At 43.4% G+C, this 25,747-nt stretch overlaps 1 protein-coding gene across 1 annotated transcript in view; it reads left to right on the forward strand.

Moving 5' to 3' along the window:
• The window catches only part of LOC109683315 (uncharacterized), a 60,480-nt gene that overhangs the window by 7,430 nt on the left and 27,303 nt on the right, over positions 1-25,747 (forward strand). The window contains exons 3-5 of the mRNA XM_074044750.1: positions 18,981-20,436; positions 22,555-22,626; positions 23,255-23,326. Coding sequence (XP_073900851.1) covers positions 18,981-20,436; positions 22,555-22,626; positions 23,255-23,326 — 1,600 coding nt within the window. The remainder of the gene's footprint in view (positions 1-18,980; positions 20,437-22,554; positions 22,627-23,254; positions 23,327-25,747) is intronic.

A 25,747-nucleotide genomic window follows, 5' to 3' on the forward strand; every position in this document is an offset into this window, starting at 1 on the left:
CTGTCAGCATTGCCAGCATGAGGGCTATCATAAGATTTATTCCACCAATTTTATTTACCCTGTAGTTGGACCTGTGGAATTAGCAGTGAGCCTGAGTAGTTGTGGGCATCTCAGGTTTCTTTTCTTTTCTTTCTTTTTCTTTTTTTGTAATTGACTAGTGAGATTTCAATGATTAATGAGCTTTCACCTTTCATACCCTCCTTAATGGGAAATGGATATGTAGCAATTGCTGTCCTGGGAAGCAGGCTGCAAGCTGGCCAGGAAGGTGGTTTCCACGTTCCTCCAGCTTCTGAGGTTCACGGAGAGTGCTCACATGCAGGCCTCAGGGGTGCCCCTTCCTCCATCTCTGTGATCACTTGCCCACACTGACTCCCCAGCCAAGAGAAAGAATTGAGCAAGCCTTCCAGAGCCCTGAAGTTTGTGCTATTGCTATGCCAGACTGGCATGAGTGTTCATTATCAATGGCAGGGTTTTCCCATAATGCCGAGCACCTACCGTCTGACCCGTCCCTGTAAAATCTTCATTCTGTACCTCTTTCCCCAAGAATGTGGAGGATGTAGAATTATACTTACTCTATTCCCTAATTAAGCCCTGGGGGCATATGAGGAGCAAGCACATTTTTGTGATCTGGTGCTCGAATTTCACCTCTAGCTTCTTCTCTTGCAGCTGTATGACTTAGGTTTATCTACCAGCAACAGCAAGAATTCATGATTCCTAAATAGACTCACCTTTGGGCCTTAACTTTTGCAGTACTCTCTCCTGGGTCCCTCACCTGGAATACCCTCTCCTTTTTCTTGAAGATTTCTTGCTCTTGCCTTGAGACTCAGCCCAGGTATCACCTCCTTTAAGAAGCCTTTCCTGACTGCCCCAGTCTGCGTGTTCCTGTTGAGTCTGCTATGTGTCTGTCTCTGCCCTTGAACCTGCTGTATTGTATGCACTTTTCTGACTACGTCTCTTTCCCCAGTAGCCTGCATCTCCTGCAGGGACTGTGTCATCTTACTCACACAGTGTTCTCCAGCACCCAGCGGAGGGCCTTATGCACAGGAGTTCCCAAGGCCTGCAGTGCTCTACAGTGTGACAAGACACCCTGATGCTAAGACCTTACCAAAAGCCTTACCCTGGCTGCAGTCATTGACTTTGAAGCTCTTTTTGGATGCCTAGAAGTGATTGTTATGCTGTGTCCTGAGTACTCTGATACAAGTATTACATGTTTTTGGTTAGTATTAGCCTAGCCTATCTGTGTTAGTCAGACTTTCATCGCTGTGACAAAATACATGACATAAATAATTCATCAGTGGCTCATGCCTGTAATCCTAGCTATTTGGGAAACTAAGACTGGGAGGATCGTGGTTCAAGGCCAGGTCAGGCAAATAGTTCGCAAGACCCCATCTCAGTCAATAACTTGGTGTAGTATTACACACCTGTCATCCATTTTTAAGTCTAATTCTGTCTTACAGGTGATACCTCAACTTTCAAAAATGCTCAGGCTGTTTATTAGAAAGTGTCCTTCCGCAGAATCTTAACAGACAAGAGTTACAAGGTTTTACAAGCATAATACACAACAAAAACAGATACGTAAAAAGCAAATTCAGTAGACTTGTTAAGAGTCATTTTCCCCAGATTTGATTGCAAATGCTCTAGAAGAATCACAGATACAATGACAAAGCAAAACGAGCAAACAAAAACGTTAAAATAGCCATGGTTAAAATTTTGATAAACAGTTTAGCAACTAACAGAACAGTCTAGGTATTTCTACTGTTTTCAGCATTGTAGGGTAATAATTAATCATGACTGGCAACATTACATCAGCACCATTAACTTCTTGTTATAGTTAGGAACACATGCACAAAAGCCTGCAAAAGACAGCCATTACTAACAGTTTTAATTTGGAGGATACCAGCTTGGTACAGCATTTTCCTAAACTTTCCATTTCAGAAAGTTTTATAAGCTTGGAAAACACAAATATATTTAATATACAAAGGAGTCAGCAACAGCATTACTGTTTTACAGAGGTCACACACACACAATAATTTAGTTGCTACCCTTGGAGCAACGTTAAATCTTTGAATAGGTAGGATGTCAGGTTTATCACACTGACAAATTTCAAAATCCTAGATTTCCCATGAGTTTTGGGCGGGCAGTGTCAGTGACCCCAAATAGCCCCAATTTTTAACATTCAGTTGCATCTCATATATATAACAATGTTTACCCACCCAACACAAATAGATGTAGTTCAGGTTCCAAACAGCAGGACTAACCCAAATGGCCTCTTGCCTCTGAATGGCATTGATCATAAATAACAGAAATGCCAAAAGTCCTATTGATCATTTTTACTTATTTATTTATTTTTTTTGTCTTTTCTTTTTTGGTGCTGGGATCGAACCCAGGGCCTCATGCATGCTAGGCAAGCGCTGTACCACCGAGCTACATCCCAGCCCTATTGATCATTTTTAAATGTAAGTGCATCTTAGATAAAAAAAAGATGCAGTGCATCTTAGATAAAAGAGAGCATCAGTTGGTCATTTTATTTTCTTTATTTTTTTGGTTGTACTGGGGTTGAACTCAGGGCCTACACCTTGAACCACTCCACCAGCCCTTTTTTATGTTGGGATTTTTCAAAATAGGGTCTTGCGAACTAGTTTCCTGGGCTGGCTTTGAACTGTGATCCTCCTAATCTCTGCCTCCTGAGTAGCTAGGATTATGGGTGTGAACCACTGATGCCTGACTTGTCATTTTATATTTGCCAACAGGCAAGCTGGCTATACAAAAATGTTCTTTTCTTTTGTGACCCCTGTTACATTTTCCTCACTGGCAATTTGTTCCTTCCATTTCTATGGAAAAGAGGCATTGCAATTATCTAATTCCTGCTCCTCAACAAAAAGCAAATTTTAAACCCCTGTTACAATTTTATAACTTTTTTTGTTATAAATCTGTCTTTAACTAGGCACAAATTACTCTTGTAAAAAAATCATGGTTTTCCCTTCAAATCAAGCATCTTGTTTAAACTTCTTATTTAAAAAGGGTGAAAAAAACCCTGGAGTGTAAGATGAAGACATTTCTAGGAAAATGCTTTTCATTTTGAAATCAAAAGACTGTCTCATGCTGGGAATGGTGGTTCAGGCCTATAATCCCAGCACTGGGGAAGCTGAAGCAGGAGGATCGTGAGTTCAAGGCCAGCGTAAGCTATACAATGAGACCCTATGACAAAAAAAAAAAAGGCTCAAGTGGTAGAGCATTTGCTTAGCAAGTGTGAGGCCCTAAGTTCAAACCCCAGTGCCACCAAAAACAATACAAAATAAGAGAAAGGAAAAAAAAAGGTTCATTATTGAGTGCTACCATTTTATCCAGGAAGTTTTAGAGCAAGAAAAATTCTGAATAAATCTTCATTAACTTTATTTCAGAAAGTGGTAAAATAGCTGTGAAATACAAACCCACTGATGCCAGAAGTGAAGAACTACACAAGTTAATAATTCAAATACATGGAGAGGACACTCTCAAAGCTTTCAGCTTCTCAACAGTGGATGCTCAGGTGGCCACTTGCCTTTTCTGTGCTTCAAATTGGACTTGTAATATAAGTGACTGCCTCTACAGGCAGTTGTGAGTATCTCAGGAGCTGACGTTCTTCCACTCTTTGTCCAATTGTTGCAGAATTCAGTAACAAAGATTAGCTCCCTTTGCTCTCCAATTTGACCAGGCAGCTTTCCACCCCTTATCTCTTACTGACCATCAGAGCAGTAAACCTGCCAGGCCAAGACGTATAGCTTCAGAGAAGTGGTGCCAGACACCTGGAGAAGCAAGGCCAGTGGGCATGGTAAACATGTATCTGATCACGCAGTCAAGCTGAGCCCCGAATTCGCCTTTAAGAGGCGGACATTTTCTCTCAGAAGTGGGACACAGTGCTTTGAGAGTGTTATGTGCCAGAGTCCAAGTGTTGCAGGCCAGTGTCGAGGGTCCTTGCCTTTACAGGTCAGAGAACTGGCTCATGAGGCAGCTGAGCGATGAGCCAAAGCCGGTATATAAAGTAGGGTTTATTAGAGAGAAAGGAAAGGCTACAGCTAGAGAAGTGCAGCACAGCCTGAAGTCAGTAACTCCCTGCACAGGTGAAGGCTGGGGCTTTTTAAGGATGCTTTAACTCTGGGTTAGGGTATCAGTTAGGTTTTCTTTTCTATTGGCCATGTATTTGCATGGGGGCCCCTTTAGATGAGCTGGTCTTTTTGCCCCTTATTGGGGGACGGGGAACAACATTGAGAGAATTTTGTTTATCAGTCCTGTGGCAGATTTGTGGGTCCTTGTATCTCTTCCTGGCAGATTTGTGAGGCCCTGTATCTCTTCCTCAGGGAACAGGAGTGCAGATTCATAACTCCTTCTCAGGGTGCGGGGCTCATGGGGTTCTCCATGGGGGATGGGCTACTTTCTGATCTGCCTTAGGTATCCAGACCCAACAAGAGGTTGACTCTCCCTGTCCAACTCCTTGTCAGATGAATAATAAACCTTACTTCCTTCTCAAAACCTTGTTCTCCTTATTTGTAAATTGTGAATTGGCATTGAGGCCAAGGGATCAGTTTTTCAGTAACAAAACTGGCAACCCAGATGGGATCCACAGGGGGTCCTCCTTGAGTGTTAAGAGGCCCCCTGGGTTGCACTCTGGCTGGATCTCAGCAGAGGTGCTGGTAAGTGAGGCTGGCAGACAACTAGAGGACAATTCCCAGCAGCTGCCAGGGTAAGATTAACTCTGGGGACCTCCCATTGTCTCCTCCAAGAACCACAAACAGGACCTGTAGCCTCCAGGCCTGTGCACCCCAAAACCTGACTCTGCCTGTCTGAGAAGGTCCCACTGGGATCTTCACCTGGTCCCTCCAAGGGAGGAATTTGTTGGTGCCATTTTTAGGGTAGAAATCTCGGGTTAAAAGAGACCAGGGAATCTGGGGATCTGTTTTGAGGGGGAGTTGTCCCCACGTGGTATTTTCTTTTGTTAAATATCCCCATCTGGTTTGGGGGGAACTTGTGCCCCCTTTCTGGCTTCTGTGAAAGAGTCTTGTCTGTTGGCCTTAGGTCTAGGGGAGGAAACTCCCATCTGGTTGTTTGTCTGGTTCTTGATTTAGCCTGTTTGACATGGGAAACATAAATAGATGTTCTATTCTATCTGAAAGCCCTTTGGGAAATGTTAGGAAAAAACGCCACTCACAAAGAAAGCTCACAAGAAAAGTCTCACGTCCAAGACCAAGGTTTAATGACAGGCTTGAGCTGTCAGGCTGACCCGGGAAAGATGGCGCAGCACTGACTCTGGGCTAGGTGTGGCTTTCATAGAAGAGGGAGCTTGAGGAAGTTAGCGCATGTGTGGGAGTCTCTGTTAGGGGTGGAGCTGTCTTAAGAGTGCAGGAATTTCTGTTAAGGGTGGGGCTGCTGTTGGGGGTGGAACTGCCTGGGGGGGGCTCCGTTTCTCAAGAAGTGAGGCCTGAGGATAAAATGGCTGCTGATTCACAAAATGCCAACATTATTACTCTATCAGGGAAGTCTTGTGGGGCCTGCTGGGAACAATGAGAAGCAAGGAGGGTCTTTCCTGCCCCAGGTCATACAGTCAATGTATGGAGCTCTGCATGAGTCCAGGGAGGGAGAAGGGAAAAGGAGGGGAGCCAGGACAGATTGGCAATCTCAGAATGGAAGACGTGGAGAAACCTGAGATGGAAGTCCCAGGTGTCGCACACCATCCTGCAACTCAGGCCCACCAGACTGAGGGCAGGGCTCTGCAATGCCTCCCTTCCTCCCCTCTCAGATTACTGCTCCTCCCCAGCAGACAACAGCTCAGGGTGGAGGAGGAAAATACTCCCTGAATCTCCCTGGTAACCAGTACAGGCAGCCTGCACAGTCGTCCAATTCTGCAGGCAGGTGTCTGCCTCCTTTAGGAGCCCAGTCATGAGGTTGGCTTTGGGGCTGAATGAGGTTACTAGAAACACAATGGAAAGTGAGAGTCAGGCAAGTTGGAAGAGGACTTGGTGCTGTGGCTGGAAAACGGAGGGGAAAGCAGAACTAATATCTCCCCTTCTCTTGCCTAGGTGGGCTTTTTCTGGTTAAGGTGGCCAATTTGGCTTAAGGATATGTACAGTGTCACACGCGAGAAAAGTGTGGGCCAGAAGCTACCTGATACAGACTCTTCTGATGACGATGAGATTTCCAATAAGGATGCAGGGAAAATGGCTGAGGGGTGATTTAAGATTCCTAGCTAACACAGGAGTAAGGAAAAGTTGGAACTTTAAAGTGTAAAAGTCTTCATTGTTCTTCTCCAAGGGAGCTCAGGGAAGTCATCACAGAGGCTTCTAAAACTTCAAGAGGAAAGGATTGCAATGTTGTTCTCCCAGCAAAATCATCATAGACTGTTCTGGAACTTCAAGAGAAAAAGGCTTGCATTATTCTCACAGGGAGCTCAGCCAAGGCATCATAACAGTTCCTAAGGAGGTAGATTCAGTCCTAGAGGATGAAAGAGGGAACTGGCTTTGTTGCTGTCCACTCAGCCTAAACAGTGATGCAACTCCTGCCTCAGAAACTGACAAATTTTGTCTTCTAACACAGCTCGGCTTGTCAAATCTTACCATTCTCATTAAAATGTATGAAATTTATAACCAATTCTCTCCATGTAGTAAGAAATTGAAACCTAAACAGTTAAATAATGTATGTGCAAATCACAAGGACAGAGGCAGGAAAACCAGAACTGATGCTGGACTCCTTTGTGGCAGTCTAGCTTCTGCAAGAGGCAGTGTAGGCAGTGAAAGTGCTTCTTGCCCTACCTCCTCCAGTGTAACCATCCTCTGGGCATCAGAAAACATAGCTTCAAGGGGTGTAGATTTTTAAGTCAAATCCCAGTTGTTCTCTTGCCCTTTCCTCTAGTTCATCAAGAACCAGTCATTTCCAAGGTATTTGCCTCTTGCCATCAGGGAACTGTACACCTCTAGACCTACTCACTAACTGTTGGGGTCACTAGAATAGCTACATCAGTGAGTCTACTAGAGTGTGGGGCCAGGTCTTGTCTTTTTTATTCCCAAGCCCTCAAACTAGTACATGAATATGGTCCTGTCTTGGAAGGGTTTTCCACTTTGACAAGCAGGTAGAAAATTGATAGCAGTGCCTGCCAGGCACTGGTGGCTATAGGCACAGGTACAGCTGGCTTAGGCACGGCTATACACTCTTACCGTCGCCTATCTCAACAACTTATAGATGATGTACAAACTCTATCTGGAACCATTAAGGATTTACAGGACCAAATAGACTCCCTGGCAGAAGTGGTCCTTCAGAACAGGCGAGGCTTAGATCTGCTAACAGCCAACCAGGGAGGTATCTGCTTGGCCTTAGGGGAAAGATGCTGCTTTTATGCCAATAAATCAGGCATAGTACGCACCAAAATTAAACAGCTTCAAGAAGATTTAGAAAAGAGACGAAGGGAGCTATTTGAAAACCCCCTCTGGACTGGGCTTAATGGAATTCTACCCTACCTTCTTCCACTATTAGGCCCCTTGCTAGGTCTACTTTTAATTGTGACCATAGGGCCCTGCATTATAAACAGGCTGATACAGTTCATTAAAGAACAAATTAACACCTTAGCCTCTAAGCCTATACAGGTCCATTATCATCGCCTGGATATGGAAGACCGTGCTCCTGAGACCTTCCTTTCAATAGAAACTCGCTAAATGCTCCATCTGGGTTTCCAAATTTTCTCTCTGCCACCCCCTCTTCTTATATAACATTCTTGACCACTCATCGCCCATTGGGCCCTCCTCCACTGGGCCCCTCTGCTTGGGGGAGGCAGCACCCAGGGAGAGTGATCATAAAGGCTTTTCTAAACGAGGGTGCAGGTAAGACTGCAGGAGGGTGGATCCTAGGATCCCCAGACCCAAGACCTCTGTATGACATGCCCTGGTGCATGGCGGTTGGCATGCTCCTAAAAAATCCGCCTCCTCAAAAAACATGCCGAGGAGATTCTCTTGAGAACTTAGCAAGGACGCTTGCTTACAAAGCAAAAATGATCTCCACCCTGAGGAACTGGGCCTCTGTCATCCCCTCTCAATAAGCCGACATATTCTGGTCATGTTTGTATAAGAATAAGGGGGAAATGTCGGAGACAAGGCTCCCTTTGTGAGCCATTCTGTCTTGACCTTGCCCTGGAACATTTTGCGGTTGTTTGTCTTCCTGGGACATCTTGCATTTCTCCGAACGTCCTGTGTTCATGCAAATACCCTGCGGTATCGCACCACCCGCCCAACTTCTCCATCTCCAGCACAAGATGGAGACCACCGTTAGCCTGTTCAGACTGGCAGTCAGTTCCCACTTGCATCAAGTGCTCATATTCACCATGTGAGTGTTTGATCTGAGACCCCAGGCTCCACAGCTCACCTGCCCTCCCAGCCCTAAGTCCTGGCCTTTGTGGGGATCACCAGAGGAGGGCTGTGTGGGAGCCAGGAATGCCATGGGTAATTAAGAGGCCCCCGTGGCCTCAGGCATTCTAGCCCTTACCTGTCACACAGGTTTCTTTGTTTAAAATTTCTACGGTGTTGTCAGAATTCAGCAAAGCCCAGGGAAACTCTGTGCCATCCAACGGACTGGGCCAAGAGACCAGAGGCCCACACTACAGGCCTACATCTCCCTCCATGGGCTCACCACCAGCATGCAGCTGCACTTTGATAGGCCTATGGATCTCTTTCCTTCCCAAGCATCCTCTGGGACCGCAGATGGAGGCCACAAGCAAGAGCCACTGCCCCAGGTGTCTGCTAACCCAGACATGAAGCAGCCAGCCACTGCCCAAGCTGCCCCTGCAGGGAGCACTTCAGCAGCCTTCTAGTCCTGTGAGTGGAGCAGTCCGCCAAGGGAGTGGTCAGCAGAAAGCCCTGGACTGTGGTGGAGTTGGATTGAAGCTTGTGGTTTCTCCCCCCACCAGTCCAGTGAGTGTGCAGGCTATTTGGGGGAGTCCTGGGGAAGAGTCTCAACTAAAGCAGGGTTTCCCCAGCTAGAGACTCTGAGAGGTTGATCACAGCACAATGGTAAGCTAATGTGTCTTGGCATGTGAGTAGCAAAGATGAGCCAGGCACTGTGTTAATCACCCCCATGTGTATCTCCTGTCATCTTCATCTTCACGATTCTGAGAAGGAGGTACTTCTGTCTGCTCCCAGTCAACAGCACTCACCAGCCTAGGCCTTGGGCAAGGGACTTCACCTCTTTGAGCCTTGGTTTCTTCCTTTGCACTTACTGTTATTAAATTATTCTTTTTATAAAATACCGTGTTTTGAAAAATACTCATTTTACAATATGAACCAGGTTTAGAACTGCGTGGTGCGTTATGGCAGCCCTTAACCACTTAAAATGTGGCCAGACCAAATTAAGATGTGCTCTGTAATATAAGCACCAGATTTTGACAACTTAGTATGAAAAGAAGAATGCAAGCTCTCTCATTAATACTGTTTTATTGATTACCTGCACATAATAATAATGTGACATATTAAAATTAATGTCACCTATTTCTTTTTTACTTTTTTAAATGTAGGTACTAGAACATTTAAAAGTACACATGTGGCTTACATTGTGTTTCTATTGCACATCACTGTTCTAGAATAAGTCACTCTAATTTGTCAGTAACTTGTGAAAAGCTAGCATTGTGTATCTCCTTGAGAGAGCTGTGTTCTCATAGAGAGGCTTGAGGACTGTTGCCCAGTGACTCGAGCTCCATAGCCTCTTAGATTTGCCTGGTCTATGACATTTCCCAGCGAAAGTTATTGACTTTTATTTTGTGTTTGTAGGAAAGAATGCCCTTTCTGTGACTCAAGCCCCCCAGCCCTGCAGGGTAGGGAGGGTAGCTGCTCAGGAATGCTCAGGGAGGTCTACAGAGGGAAAAGAGAAAGCCAGAGTAAGGGGAGAGAGAATGAACTTACAGAAATGAGTGGCTCTGACTGCTTCTCTCTCTGGTGTTCACAGTTAAACTACATCATGGAAGCAAAGCAGAGGTAGGAATTTGCATGCCTGTGTACACACAGACACATAAAGCCTGGAGTTAATCCCAGCTTCCCTCTGGGATTCAGATTGGTTTACAGTCTTACTCCTTTTAGTTCCATCCAAGCTTATCTCTCCTTTCAGTAATGGCTTCCAGATCATATAACTCAGGATGGGGTCATGAAATAGACAGGAAAGGCACAGCTCCTGTGCTGCTGCACCCCCACACACACCGCATTCTCTTTTAAGCTTTTTAAGACAGTATCCCAGTATGTAGCCCAGACTGGCCTCAAATTCATGGTCTGCCTGCCTCCACCAACAAAGTGCTGGGATTAGAGGTGTGTGCCACCATGCCTTGCCATCTCCCCTGCATTTTAATTGGTTTATTGACATGTACTTCACATATCACCTGATCAGTGTAATTTGATATTTCTTAGTATATTCATACAATTATGCAGCCATCACCACAATCTACTTTTACAATGTTTTACCTCCCATTAAAGAAACTGTACCCATTAGCATTCAGTATTCAGCTCTCTCTCCTTCCTTACCTCATTCCCTTCAACGTCTGACAATCACCAATTTACTGTCTCAATAGAGTTACCAGTTCTGTAAATTTGTATGCATAGAATCATAGGATGATGGTCTTTTGTGCCTGGCTTCTTTTGCTTAGCATGATATTTGTAAGGTTCATCCATGTCATAGCATGTATCAGTACATCATTCCTTTTTTTGCTGAGTTTTATTCCATGGTACATTCCATCTTAAGACTAAGTGACATTGTACTTATGTGTTCATTATTTGAAAGACATTTAGGTTATTTTGACATTTTAGATATTGTAAACAAAGCTGTGACAGACATTAATGTGCATGTTTTCATATGGGTGTGTGTTTTTAATTCTCTTGGATGCATAACTAGGAGTGGAAATTTTGGATCAGATCGTAACTCTGTATTTTTTTCTGGAACTCCCAAACTGTTTTCCAAAGCAGCTGCCCTATTTTATACTTCCACCAGTAATGTATTTCTCCACTTCCCCACCAACAGTCACCATTATGTAGTTAAAAAAAAATGCAGCTATCCTAGTGAGTAAGCAGTGGTAGCTCAAAATGACTTGCATGATTGATTTGCATGTTCCTGATGCCTAAAGATTCTGACACCTTTTCATTTACTTATTGGTCATGGAATCCTCTTTTGTGAATCAGTTATTCAAGCCATCGTCCCATTCCTAAAATGAATTGTGTGTGGTTTCTCTATTGACTTAGGGTGCTCTCTATGTAGAGATAAGATTTTTTTATTAGAGGAAAAATACATATGTATCAAGTATCTTCTTTCAACCTATGCTTTTCCTTTTAAATCTCTTAATTTTTTTTGTTGTTGTTGAATGAATGCTCTTCGTTTAGGAGTTTGGAATGCAGCTCAGTAGTATAGCACTTGCTTAGCAAGCATGAGGCCCTGGGTATAATCCCCAGGTGTAATTTTTTCTCTTTTTTTGGTTCGGTGGGACTGGGGTTTGAACTCAGGGCTTTACAATTCAGGCATGCTACCGATTGAGCCACCCTTCTATCCCAAAAATAATGTTCTTAATTTTAATGATGTTTGATGTATTGATCTTTTTGTTTATGGTTTGCATAGTATTTTGTCCTACTTGGGAAATATTTGTCTACCCAAGGCTCTAATGATACTCTCCTATGTTTCCTTATAGAAGCTTTGGAATTTACCTTTCACAATTAGGTTTTTGGCCTATATAGATTCATTTTTGTGTACTGTGTGAGGTGGGAGTCAAAATTCTTATTTTTTCTTTTTTGTGGATAGCTTATTGACCTAGCACCATTTACTGAATATGACTGTATAGATCTTGTAATTGTAGTCAGACTCTCCATATTTCCTTCCTGGATTGGAATCCTTCCTGGGCTCGGGTTTGTCATGACTGCAGGGCTGGAAGTGGACGGCCTTGTGGTTCCCCTCCCAGTACGGACATTATCCCCTTGATTATTTCCAGTAGCTAGGTGTCTAGCATGTGGTCCTGGGCGAGCAGGCCACCCCTCCTGCCTGAGACTCTAATTCTGCAGAGAGGAGCTTTTCAGGTCCTCTGAGGCACCTGTAGAATTTTGGCCACAATTGGTACCTCATAAAACAGTATCTCAAGGATGCTTTCCTTCCAGTGTTCTGCCTCCATCCCTGATCCTGCTGGGTCCTACCTAGGATACTGTGTGCTGTTGCCCTGCTGGACAGAGAAGTCAGCAGAAGCTGAGAGGCCCTTATAACTCTGTCACCCATCCTGTTTCCGAGGTAGAGTGACCCTCAGAGACAAAACTTTTTTTTTTTTCTCACCTTTTTGCTACAGAAATGTCTCATACTTCTTTGGTGACTAATGACATTGAGATGTTGTCACATTCATGGGCAGGTGACAGGTTGTCAGGTCATCATTTTACAGATGGTTAACCCAGTGCTGACTTGGTGACATAGATAGAAACTGAACTCAAATTTTATGCGTGTAAAGACATTTAGTGAGTCTCAGAGATGCAGGAAGGAAAGGGTGGGAAGTCCTATAGAGGATGGACTGGGACTAGAGCCCAGGCAATATTCTGCTCGCTCTTCATGGAGCAGCCCTCCCCCGTGCACTGTGTAAAGTGCTCACAAGGATGGGGCACAGACATCCCCTGCCACCCGAGGCAGGCCCTGTGACTCGCAGCTCCCACCAGAGCCCTGTGTGGAAGGAGTTTCCCCAAGATTGTCCTGTTCCCAGAAAGAAGGGATGTGGTAGGTAAAATCTCATCCTGCCCAGTTGTCTCTTTCATACTTGTCACCTCACCTTCTAGGCCCATCTGCCATTTCTGCCTGAAGCTTGTTTAATTTACATGGTTCCAACAGTGTGTTTCTAGGAACGTGATGATGTCACAGAACAGGGGTTTCAGAAGGCTTTGGTGGCCCACACTACCACCTTCTTCAGAAAAAGGAGAGTGTTTAGTTAAGCAGACTTGGAAAGTGGCTGTCGAGGAAGAGGACACCTAGCTTTACAGATCCTTGCAGAAGGCCTGGGCAGGCTTGGAGCTGGGGTCAGAGAGGGATGGGAAATAGATATGCCAGAATAAGGGGCGATCACATGGTGGGGCCACTGTCTTGTCTGAGGGGGACCCCAGAGGGACTCTGTGGGCAGAACCAGAGCTGCCTGCTTCCCACGGCTCAAGATCCTCTCGAGTCAGGATGGGGTGGTTGCTGGAGGCATCTACATACTAAACAGCTATTTGCTGTTTGCCTGAAATTCTAATTCAACTGGGAATCATGTCATTTTATTTGCTAATTCTGTCATGTCTCAAGTGGGAGGCAGAGAGCAACAAAAGAATGTCCCCCAATTGAGAAGATAGAGACCAGCAGGGAAGCAAGCTTACTAGTGAGGCCAGCCCCCAGTGAGGCCATCTTGTCCCCACACAAGCTGCTCGACACCCAGGGGCTGGCTGGGGAACCCAGGCCTTATCCCTCAGCATCACACACCTGGTTTAAGGGAAGAGACACATACCCTGTGACAGAAACAGTCCCAGTCTCTGAGTGGCATTGATCATTTTGGAGAACACAAACCATGCTATTTTATAGATGCTCCTTCTCTTTGGCTCTGTTTCTTCTGGATTAGACACAGGCTATGCATCCTTGGCCAGAATGTCACATATAAGAAAGTTGTTGCCCTTCTCAGAATATCATGTCTAGAGCCACACAGTGTCCCTTTATGCCTCATTGATAATGTTAATTCTGATTGCAAGATCAAAACACAGCGAACAACTAAGCAATTGTAAGGGACTCTTAAGAGCACATACACATTGAGTTCTTCATCTACCAGCTCAGACAGCCCCATTGACAATTCTCACTCACACCAGTTTAGGATGGTATACAACGTTAATGGGTGCAGGGTTTATTTTGGGTTGCTGAGAAAGTTCTAAATTTGACTTGCTGCACAACTCTTCAAATATACTAAAAACTATTGAATTGGACAGTTTAATTAAATTAATTAATGTGAATTACATATTGTGCGTTAGATCAATAAAGCTGATAGGAAAGCATGTTGTCCATAGTTACATCATAGCCCAGCCTTTGAGAGCAGGCAGTGTGAATGTGGAGCCCCAGGTCTTCACACACACACACTCTCTCTCTACAACAAAATTAGAGATAAGGGCAAAATAGTTTCTGCTGGGTATTGAGGGGGTGGGGGGGAGAGGGAGGGGGCAGAGTGGGTGGTAAGGAGGGAGTGGGGGCAGGGGGGAGAAATGACCCAAGCCTTGTATGCACATATGAATAATAAAATTTAAAAAAAAATCATACAAAAAAAATAAAATTATTTGCTCAACTGAAAAAAAAAATAAAGAACTGGGCTTGGTTTTGGGAATGAGAAAAGAATAAGCTATGAGTCTCTCAGGTCCTTCAGGAGGTTATGAACTAGTAGTAGACAAAGATGTGATATGTGAGTTAGAGTTTATACTTGGAGAAATTTGCATTCTCAAAGAATGTTAGCGCAGATGAGCCTCTAACAGTTTTAGCTGTTTGTAAAATTCATAGACATATGTGCCTTCCTTCATCTAACAGCCATTAGTAGCTTGGAGATAGAGTGAGTGGCAGGTGCATCTGCTCTTTAGGTTAGATTCTCAAGCAGGAGCTAGTGGTTGGGAAGATGGAAACAATTCTTTGCTCACTCACAGCCCTATACTTTTGCTGCAGGGCTCCTTAGTTACTTTCATCATCATTACTACCACCAGAGGTCATAAAAGCCTTCCAAATAATCAGGGGCCCAAAAAGTGACGCAGGAAAGTACTATGACTCAGGACTAACAGACAATATTTTTTTAAGGCTCACTATGAATATAGAACTTAAAATGTTCCTTCCTATTCATATACTCTTCACAACTACTCTATGAAATGAGTATTGATGAATAGTAAATGTATCTAAAATAAAGTCTCTGGCAGGTTGCGATTTTTGTGGCAGTATCACCTGTGACCTTAAGTTCATCTTGGTACCAGACATAAGGCTGTTCAGTATCAGATCCTGGCCCTAAACAGATCACGATGTCAAGAACTTGCAAATTTGGTTTCGATAGATGGTCAAAAAGGATCATTAAGGTAAACCTTGTAGAATTAATTTGACTAACCACACTCTCCTTTCAACATTATAATCCTTTATACAGGATTGAACTGGATTATGAGTACATGCAAGAGCCCACCCACTGTTGAGGGTGAGTGGATATATCTGAATTGGCCCACCACCTAGAATTAATAATAATCATTCCAAACACTTGGTTGGTGGAGCCCATAATTTTCTCCAGTGTTTGCGAGGAGTGTAATAATAAAACAAAAGAACAATTAGCTATAGAAGGTCTGTTCTCAGTGCAGGGAGGGGACAAGGAGAGGGCTCTCTCTTTTTTTTTTTTTTTCCTTTCTTTTAAAACTTTTTTTGGTACCTCTCAGGCCCCTCTCTTGCTAAGCTACTGAAGTTCTGGGCAGAGTTTCTGTGCCTTACATCATCGGTTTCCCTTTTGGCAACACCTCACAGAGTGTTGCAGTGTAAAATTTGAGAGCAGACTTCCTGCCAAGAAGCATAGGAGGAGAAAGGAAATAATTTTTTTCTAGTTTTTGGTTAAGAACTTGCTTTATGGTAAAAGAGTTTTTCAAATACAGATCTCTTTGTAGTCTTCAGTTGTCTCAGCAAAATCACCATCTAATAATTTCCATAAACTCTTGTGTAAATGTTCAGTTCTTTGCCTACTCATAAAAGGGCTTGAGCAGAAAACGAGTCAAACGTGGATACCTACAAATAGTTCTCAGATCGATATTGAGTTTTTTCTAGAACCCATGGCCCTTCAGCTTTTGTGTTTAAGTCAGAGGCAGGGCTGTTAGCGAATGCAGTTGAGTAGGCTCCTGTGGCTTATGCACGGGTAGGAGCCAGAGCATCTGTTCTGCCACCAAACCGTTCTCAGTGTATGTGATGCAAGAAGGCAAGGGTCTGTAGGGGGCAGAGCTTCCACTTGTCAATTTGAAATTTGTGCCAAGTTCCCGGCTTAGATCCCCCTTCTGATACATCAGGACCTTCCAGAATAGATTAAGACAATGAAAATAGACCCTAGCAGCATGTACCTACAGCAGAGCCATGCAGCTAAACCCTGTGCTGTCTACCTGTAATCACAAGGATAATGACCTGAGAATCGTGGGTGTATTATTTTTAAACATAGAACAGTTATCAATCATAGAGATATTTTAAATCCATCTGTTTTGTTGGATATAGGGCCCTCATCCTTCTTTGTGAAAAGGAAAACAGAAGCTCACTATTCAGAGAGCTTTGTCAGATGCCTTCCACAAACTGACCATTGTGGTTTTAGGTAAAACTTTCTTGACTGTCTTTAAAAGACTTCAGTTTCAATGAGAAAATAAACTCACTGTGAAAAGGTAAATGGGTGAAAATATGGAGACTTAAAATATTCCATATTATGCTTTCATCCACTAGTCTTTTATAATGATAGTTTCATATGTTCTTGTGACATTTGTGAGAAAAATGACTGCAAATCTTCTCTCCTTAGACCAAAAGCCTAATGGCTCTTAGTGTGCTTTGAGGAAAGTTGTATTGTGTATAAGGTACATGGTGCAGTTTCTGTCAATAAAAGTTTCTCTAAAGCTGTGCTCATTGTATGGAGTGGATTTGGTTGTTAGGGCTTCCTCCCTGCTTCTAATATGAGGTATCTACTCGTCCGTTGGTCTCTCTTACCAACTTTGAACTCACTTTGACCCCTGCCTAATGTCTTACTATCCATTCAATCCTTTGAACATTTTTGAATCCAAATTCCTGTCATTATTCTTACTTCCTGTCCCTAAAATCACAAAGTTCTTTGAACCAAAAACAGTTGATATTTCATATGTGTTTTTAAACACACGTTTATGTTAGAAATTGTGGTGTAAGATGAGGACATTTTTAGGGAAATATTTTCCCTTTCTGCTTTTTGAAATTGAAGACCGTCTCATGCCAGGCATTGTGATGTAGGTCTGTAATCTCAGCATGGGGAGCCTGAGGCAAGAGTATTGTGAGTTCAAAATTTAAACAGAATGACTCATTATTGGATGCTATTGTTATATGCAATAAGTTTACAATAAGAAAAATTCTCAATTGATCTTCATTAACTTTATTTCCGTAGTGGTAAAATAGCTATAGAGTACAGACCCAGGGAAGATGCCAAAAGTGAAGAACTACACGAGTTCATTCATGTGGAGAGGAAAGCTCAAGGGTGACTTAGCCAGTGTAGCCATGCTTCAAAACAGGCAACAGGATTTGGAGGACTTGTGCACATATCATTCTTAGCAAAATGGGAACCTCAAGTGAATTAATTGAATACAGGGGATTTCTGGGGCGTTTCCTAAACTCCCAGTCTTAACTCTGAGCTCTTGTTTGAAGTGTGGAGAACAGGACTGAGGCCTCTGAGTACTACTATAGTTGTGGATCCAAGAGAGGGTCTGGGCTCCCTCCGTCTGCAGGGGTTCAAGAGGTCAGGATGATTGAACATAAATCTTTTTAGAACTCTTCCCAAACAGGATCCCAGGGATTAGGAACAAAATACTACCTTCAGCCTTATGCCATTATTTTATGCCTGTGAAAACCATTACGCTTTTCAACTGTGGAGTACTACCTAAATCTCAGCATCTTCCCATGTCTCACGGAGAATATTTTGCCTTCCAAAGAACCTTTCTATAAATCAATTATCTGAAAGTTCCTAAATCTTAAGGATTAAGTTGCCAAAGTAATTTCTAGAAGGAAATAGATACTACTTACTGTGTATAGGATAGGCTAAGAGGGGAGGAGCAAAAAGTGTGTTTCATGCCAGTGGGAACTTAATTTAGGGATTTTTTTGATTATTTAACTTGACCTGAAGTTGTGAAGTGTTTTGTCTTGAAACGGTAGAGATAAAGCTGAAAAAGTATTGGAAGCTTTTCCCGTGTAAAATAATTATGTTCATTCAGTTTAAATAAAACCAGTCACAGTTTAGGAGGCCTAGCTTCCTGTGAAACGAGAGAGAAGTCAGCACTGATTTCAGAAATCTGATTATAACAGATCCATCCTTAAAACCATCACAATGTGCCCAGCCCTGTGCAAGGCGAGGGGAATAAATAGGATGAAGCCTATTCTGGGACTTTACATGATGGGCCATGGTGGACAATAAACATACAGTAAAATAGGTTGTTGTAAGAAGGGCTCTGAAGGAAGTAATGTCTTGTCCACGCGTGCACATGGGGTAGACCTCTGAGTCGTGGTGGTGTCACTTCTAGATTCTCACTGTGTTGAGCCAAGGCGGGATGTGGTTGCTTCCCCAGGCCAATGTAAGGGGCCATGTCAGACTCTAACCTTCTGTGTCAGGCTGAATTGCCCACCGCCCAAGACCCCTCCTGCAGAACTTTTGGAATCATCCCTGATTCTCTGGTAGCCCCAACAAGGGAGTGGTGGATCATGAACCGTGGAACTAAGAGTTTAGAGGAAATGGCAGCATTGTGGAATAAATAACTGTAATGTGTGCTGTCTTGCCTGCACCCTAATTGGCTCTGATTTCGCAGGCGAGTTGCTTTTCTTGGAAGCAGTACAGCCAAGGGGAAGAGTATCTCTGGGATGTCCGCTTGGAAGAGGAGAAACTCAGGTTGCCCAAACTGGATTAGCCCTGGGAATATCCCTGGAGGCCCCGCCCTGCCCCACCATACCCAATGGGCTGCTGGCCCCAGGTCTGAGCTCCAACCCCGCCTCGCTGTGGGGGAGTGGCCCCATAAAAGGCATTTGTGGCCTCCTCTAGGGGAATGACATTTGGGTCTTGTCTTTGTGGGAAAAGGCTCCTTACTGCAGGGCCTGAAGCCCAACTGGGCTGAGCCTTGTAAGGGTTTGTTTCCTAAACAAAGGTGTCATAAAGGGTGGGCGTGGCAGGAGCTGTGCCAAGGTGAGCTAGGGAAGCTGCCAAGGCATTACTCCCTTGACTCTGTCCCTGTTGCATGTCATGTCCCTTCTAGGTATTTGGGCCCCAAGGCTCCTTCTCATGTCGCTAGAGACATGGTTGTTGACCCAGGGTTTTCCCATTCCGAAGAGGGCCCAGGACTTGGTCCAGCTGACCTACGGGGAACAGAATCAGGCCCCAGCTCTGCCTCTTCTACTCAAAAGTAAGACTCAGCCTGTCAGTCTAGATCAGGCTTCAGATCAAGTATTTGATGTATTTGTTCCACTTCTTGATCATAAGAGATCAAAAAGAAAAATGTTTATTGGTTTACCCTGGAAACTGAAAAAGTATGTAGCTCAGCATCACGAACTTGAGGACACTGTGGTTGGAACTCCACACCAATTTGCAAACCTTCAGCTTCAGACACAACCCTTGCAGGATGATGACACAGATCCAGGTCTGAGCACAGCTGATTCTGACAGCCCTCCTCTGAAACCTCAGGAGAGCACAGATGAGCCTCCAGAGCCCCTTGAGCAAGTTGAACCTTCTGCAGTCCAGCAAGAAGCCCCAGTTCAACCCTCAGACTTGCCAAAAGTCACCGTGAAACATACCGATCTGGAGGTTATAGTAACTCCAGAGCCTTCTCCAAGGCAGAAGCAGGCCTCAGAGAATACTGAGGACGTAACACTCTCATCCATCCAACAAGAGGCTCCAGCTCAGACTTCAGAGCTCCCTGAAGACACTGAACCTTCTGCAAGCCAGTTGGAAGCCCCAGTTCAGCCTACAACTCCTCCGAAAGAAGTCAAACCCCCTGTTGAGCAAGATCCTACAGATGAAGCTCCAGAGTCCCCTATAGAGAACACAGCTCCAACTCTACCAAATCAGGAGGTGACGGTTCAACCTCCAGCTCAGGATCAAGCTCAACAAACTATCTTGCCCGGTGTTACAGGTAAGCCTGTGGATGTGGAAATCACCATGACATCAGAGCCTACCAAGGCGGCTGCATCTTCTCTAGCCCAGCCACGGGCCCCAGCTGAGCCTTCTGAATCTCCCGGGGAGGCTGAAACTTCTGGAACCCATCTGCAGTCCCCAGTTCAGCCTCCAGAGTATGGTGAGGAGCTTCAACCTTCTTTAACCCAGCAAGTGGTCCCACCTCAGCCTTCAGGCCCTCTTTCAGAGACTGAAACTTCTCCCAGTGAGCAAGAACAGCCAGCTCAACCTTCTGAGTCTTCTGAGGAATTGGAACCTTCTGGAAGCCAGACTCCTCCACAGCACACTGAAGTGACACCTCCACATTCAGAACAGCTTCAGTCTGGTCTGAAACGCACCACTATTCCACATCCTGTAAATCCCACCACAGAAAATGCTCTAACTCTGCAAACGGAACCGAATGCCACCCCGTACACCAACATATGTGAGCTCTGTACCTGTCGAGATGAATCACTGTTGTGTGTTGGTCTCAGCCCAACGCAGAAGCTCCGCCAAGTGCCTGTGCCGAAGCCCAACACCTACAAGAAGGTTCTCACCACCCTGTAAGATCCACCTTTCCTCCCTTGTGCTCTACACTCTGCCTGCAGGGCAGCCTTTTCCTCAAGGTCTTCCTGGGCCTTCCTCATCTCCCTAACCCACACGGACTGTCTGCTTTTACCTTTTGCTTTTCAACTTTTCCTTGTCTGCATTCTCCTTCTTATTATGGTTCCCTTCTCTGTTCTTTAATTCTCAATTGCCCTTTCTCTTTTTCCATATCCATTTTTATTCAGCTGCGTCATCTCACTGCTTAACCTTTGCTCTCCCAGTTTTGCTTTACAACTCATCTCATTAGTGAGGATACAACAAAGTGGCTAAGAGTTGATTCTGGAACCTGACTGCCTGGGTTTGAATCTGGGCCTTTCATTTATTAACTTTGTACACCTGAGCAAATTATTTAGCTCTGTGACTCAGTTTCCTCATCTGTGGAAATGGGAATTATAATAGTTACCATTTCATAGGATTGTTGTATGATTTAGATGAATGAATACATGTAATACTTATCTGTATATGCTAAATATTCAGATAACTATTAATAATATTATTCAGTCCCTCAGTTATGTCCAGAACTCATCCTTGTCCTTATAATTTCTACATATTGCATCCATTTTGTGCCCAACCCAGGGCTAAGTTCTGTGGGAGTCACAGAATTATGGCATTGTCTCCAGAACATGAAAATGATAGATGCAAAGAAAGGAAAAAAGGCATAAAAAGGAGAGATGGTATATAATGAAATGCTAAAAGAGAATCAGACTATAGGAGCTGTAATTCGTCGGATTCTGTAATCGCTGAGTTGTGGAGGTTATAGAAAACTGGAGGATAAGCTGAAAGTTTATCTAGAGCTTAGAGAGTGGCTGTAACTGTTAAATAGACAAAAAACAACCTAGGCAAAGGCACGGCTGCAGCAATAATCAGGCTTTAGTAGACCAGTCTGCCTGCAAAGAATTGGATTAGGAAGCAATGAAAGATGTTATTATGAAAGACCTTGAATATGAACTATAGGGGTTTGAAAGTTACAGTGAGGTGTGGAGAGTCACTAAACGTTTCCAAGGAAGAGAGATGAATGATTAAAGCAGGAGGATTTGTTGTTGTTTTGGATTAAAGTCCTGAGCCACTGGAGCCTGGCTTACACCTTCTTTTAAACATGTGTCACCTAAGGATAGATTCCCACTTTTAAAAAAGTCTCAAATGCTGGTGTGGTGGCACACGTGTTTAATCCCGCCACTCTGAGGACTGGAACAGGAGGGTGTGAACTTCAAGGCCACTCTTGACCACACAGCAAGGCTCTGTGTCAAAAAAAACCAAATGGTTGGGGATGTAGCTCAGTGGTAGAGCACTTGCCTAGCATTTTGAGGTTGCCTGGGTTCAATCCCCAGCACCTCAAAAAGTCATAGAAGCATGTAGGAAAAATGTGAACGTATACAGCCACCCTCACACCCTTTATCACCCACTCTTCCATGCCTACCACCCATAAGATAACCCCTGTTTCACACCCCTGTGTGTCCTTCCTTCCACTTTCTCTCCTTTGCACTTTTTCCCTGATGAGGTAATGCTGTAAACTCCTCCTCAGATTTGTGCTTCCCCCTGCACCAGAGACCTTTCCACATCAGCTCATTTCTAATTGTCCTCCCCCTTCAGGAATGCACTTCCTGCTTTCTATATGCTCTTTCTTTGTAAGATCACTTAGGCAAAGCTTTGGTGTTACCTGACAGAGTTTCTTTATTCTCATTTGCTAATAATGATAAAAATTTCCCCATTTTTCTATTGAATTATTTGTCCTTTTCTCATTGATTTGTAGGAGTAAGTTTAAACACAAATGATTTTGAGAAAAATACTTGCATTCAAAATAATTGACTGGCATTATATATACAAGCGATTGGACAGTGGGACTTGGGCTTCTGATGAGATCCTTCATCATTTGTGCTGCTCGTCCCGTTATTTCTTTATTAATTGCAAACTGAACAACTGGGAGTTCTCAAAGTTACAAAGCTGGTGGTTTTCCTATATTTGAACATTCCCTACTTCCCCCTCGCCCCCCCCCCCACCGCCCTGTTTGCAATGATTCTTTCACTTATTCTCCTCATTTTCCTACTTATTCAAGGATATAAACTATTTCCTCACAGAAATTTCCATGGAAACGCTATTGATTACATTGATAAAAATACATGGAAAGCATATCGTTGGACTGAGAAACTGTGAGTATTTTCTTTCCAAATATGAATACAAAAACTGCATTGTAAGAGCCTCCTTGGTGGAGAATTTTGAGGTCAGTAACTCTGAGAAAAGGTATTTCCCCTCCACATCCTGGATTGAACTCAATTGATTGAAGTTCTGTGGTTATTTTAAACATGCATGCCTACCTGCATATTTATATACAGCAAATAGTTTTATTGCATGATTTTCATAACATTTTCTCTTCACTGTGTCATGTTTACTTCTTTCCCTGTACATAGAACTTTCCCTACCCATAAGCTCCTGCAAAATATTCCACAGTGGGGCACATTGTGGTTGATTTCATAATTCCATATTCTTTTTAGAGCATGTCAAGTTTTCTTGTTTTGCACTCATAGCTACAATGAACAACCCTGTACATACTTCTTTGTGAGCATGGACAAATATTCCTGTACAATAGGGATCTAGGAATGAGATGGGTAAGTTAACGACTAGTACAGATAGGGAATTTTAATTGCCTCTAAAAAGTGGCACCAACTTACACTCCAGGCAACAGAATATGATAGCACTCCTTTCCCTGAGCCTTTCACCACTCGATTCTTTACATCTTTTTGATGAATTTTGATACAGAGATAACCTTTCATCTTCCAGAATTCTCAGTGAAAATCGCCTGACTGAACTACGTAAGGATTCATTTGAAGGCCTGCTGTCCCTCGAGTATTTGTAAGTTAGTCAGTTGATCACATTTATCTGTGAGTTACTATTTATGAAATGTATAAAGTGTTCAAAGTAGATACTTTCTGGAATCTCCTCCAGCAATAAAATTCTGCCCTTTTGTAAGTCTGTGTGGGTCTCAGTCCAACTCTGGCATTAAATGCTTTCTTTGCATTTTCAGATTTTTAAAAATTGTATAGATAAGATACAATAAGATGTAGGGCTGGAAGTGTGGCTCAAGCAGTAGAGTGCACACTTTGCAAGCACAAAAACCTGAGGTTAAAACCTCAGTACCACCACCACCAACAAAAAGATACAGTTGTAAAAAACTAATTATGACACTCCTATGAACCTTGGTTTATAAGTGTGTTTTGTATTTATATTTAGTCTATGGTCCATGGAGCAAATTCAATCCACAGTCTGGTTTTATAGCTCATAAGTTAAAAATGGTTTATCCTTTTTTTTTTTTTTTTTAAGTGGATCTGGTCTCACTAACTTGTCTGTTCTGGCCTCAAACCTCAGATCCCAAGTAACCACCACACCTGGCTGCCCTAACTCTTCACTGAGTACAAAATAAAAATCTCAGCAGCTTTTGTGGATGAGGAGGGACTATTTGCATAGTATTTCTGTCTGTTCGGAGATAAGAAAGTACTATGTTCTTTGCCTTGAAAGTTTGACTTTTGTCCTTTGTCCAGGGGGTGCAGTTGTGTGTACTTCATTAAGCTTATTAATGCTTACATTAATTAGCTTACTAATCTAATTAGCTTTTATCAAGTAGTTCTCCTTTCAAAAGAAGACTTTTGGAAGCGAGTATAAAGAGCCTCACATGGCACAAAACATAGTCCTTTGAATCATCAACCCTTCATGGGCTCCCAGGGAAAACAAATGCATAACCTTAAACCATACTACAGCAAAGGTGCAGAAGAGGTTGGTCAGGAAGAAATAAACTCCATGCCTTTTAAGTAGTCATTTTTCTTCTGCTCACTCCCCTGCTAGTGATTGAGTTTATAAATATTGGGTGTGCTTGGCAAGGCAGACAAGTAAGACCTAGTGCATGCTTTCAAGGAGAAATGGGATGGAAAAATAACCATTAAACCATAAGCCATAGAAACATTAAAAAGGTATAAATTGTATGAAAACCACAAATGAGAAGAAAAATACTTTGAACTGGGTCAGAAAAATTGTTCCCAGAGCAACGCTGCTGGAACAGAACCTTAAAGGGCGCCAGGGAATCGCCAGAGAGGTATCTTGGGGAAATGTCTCTCTCTAAAACTCTGCAGAAGTAGAGTGGGAGAAAGGCAAAAGGCAAGAAAGTGCTTGAGGAATGCCATGAGTACCTGTAGAGTAGAAGAGAAGGAGAGTAGGAGATTGCAAGCAGATCTAAGACTTTGAATGCCAAGCAAAGGAGTCGAGATGGGGAACCACATTATCAGAGCCATGCTGTAAGACAACCTTGAGCCTGCTTCAGAGTTTCCTGGAGGGCTTGTTACAACTTGTTTCTGGACACCACGCCGACAGTTACTGGTTCAGTAAGTCTGTAGGAGGCTGAGAATTTGCATCCTTGAAAGTTCCCAGATGGCAGGGGTGGTGGTAAATGCCTGTGATCCCAGCACATGGGATTCTGAAGCAGGAGGATCTCAAGTTCAAGCCCAACCTAGGCTATGTAGAAAGTTCCAGGCCACCTGGGCTACACAGTAAGACCTTGTCTCAAAAACCAAAAACAAGTTGGGCATGGTAGTGCACCTCTGTGATCCCAACACTGGAGAGGCTGGGGCAGGAGGAGCAAGAGCTCAAGGTCTTCCTGGCCTACACACTAACACCCTCTCTCAAAAAACAAAACAAAAAATTCCCCAGTAATGGAGGTGTTTGAGAACCACTTCTGGAGAGTCTACTGGTGACTATTCAGAATTGACTAGAAGGGGAGAGAGTAGAGGTAGGAATCAGTCAGGACAGTTACACCCATCCAGGTGAACAGTGAGGGGCAAGCTGGAATGGAGGAAGGAGGAGAATTACCTGTTGTAAAGGATGGCTGTTTTCAAGAATCCAAGTTCATGTTGTTTTTGTTGTCCCACCACTGTACAACTGAAGCAGTTGTCTTCTTGGAATATTAAGTCAATATGAAACAAAAAATGAATTTGTTAGCATGAAAGGATAATTTTGAATTAGTTCAAAGTCATATATTAGAGAAGCAGCTGCCTTTCAAATTATATGAAAGGGTATCTTTTATTCTGGTATTGAACTGATTAACAAAAACAAATCAGGAAGGTATATATGCGTGTGTGTGTGTGTGTGTGTGTGTGGAGAGAGAGAGAGAGAGAGAGAGAAAATTCCTCCTAATATTACCATTATACATACAACTTAAAACCTTTAGCTCAAAATATGGAATTTGATGAGAATACAAAAGGTCACATAGTCCTCCTGCTATCAGGA

Source organism: Castor canadensis, chromosome 11 (genome assembly GCF_047511655.1).
Source record: "Castor canadensis chromosome 11, mCasCan1.hap1v2, whole genome shotgun sequence".
Lineage (NCBI taxonomy): Eukaryota > Metazoa > Chordata > Mammalia > Rodentia > Castoridae > Castor > Castor canadensis.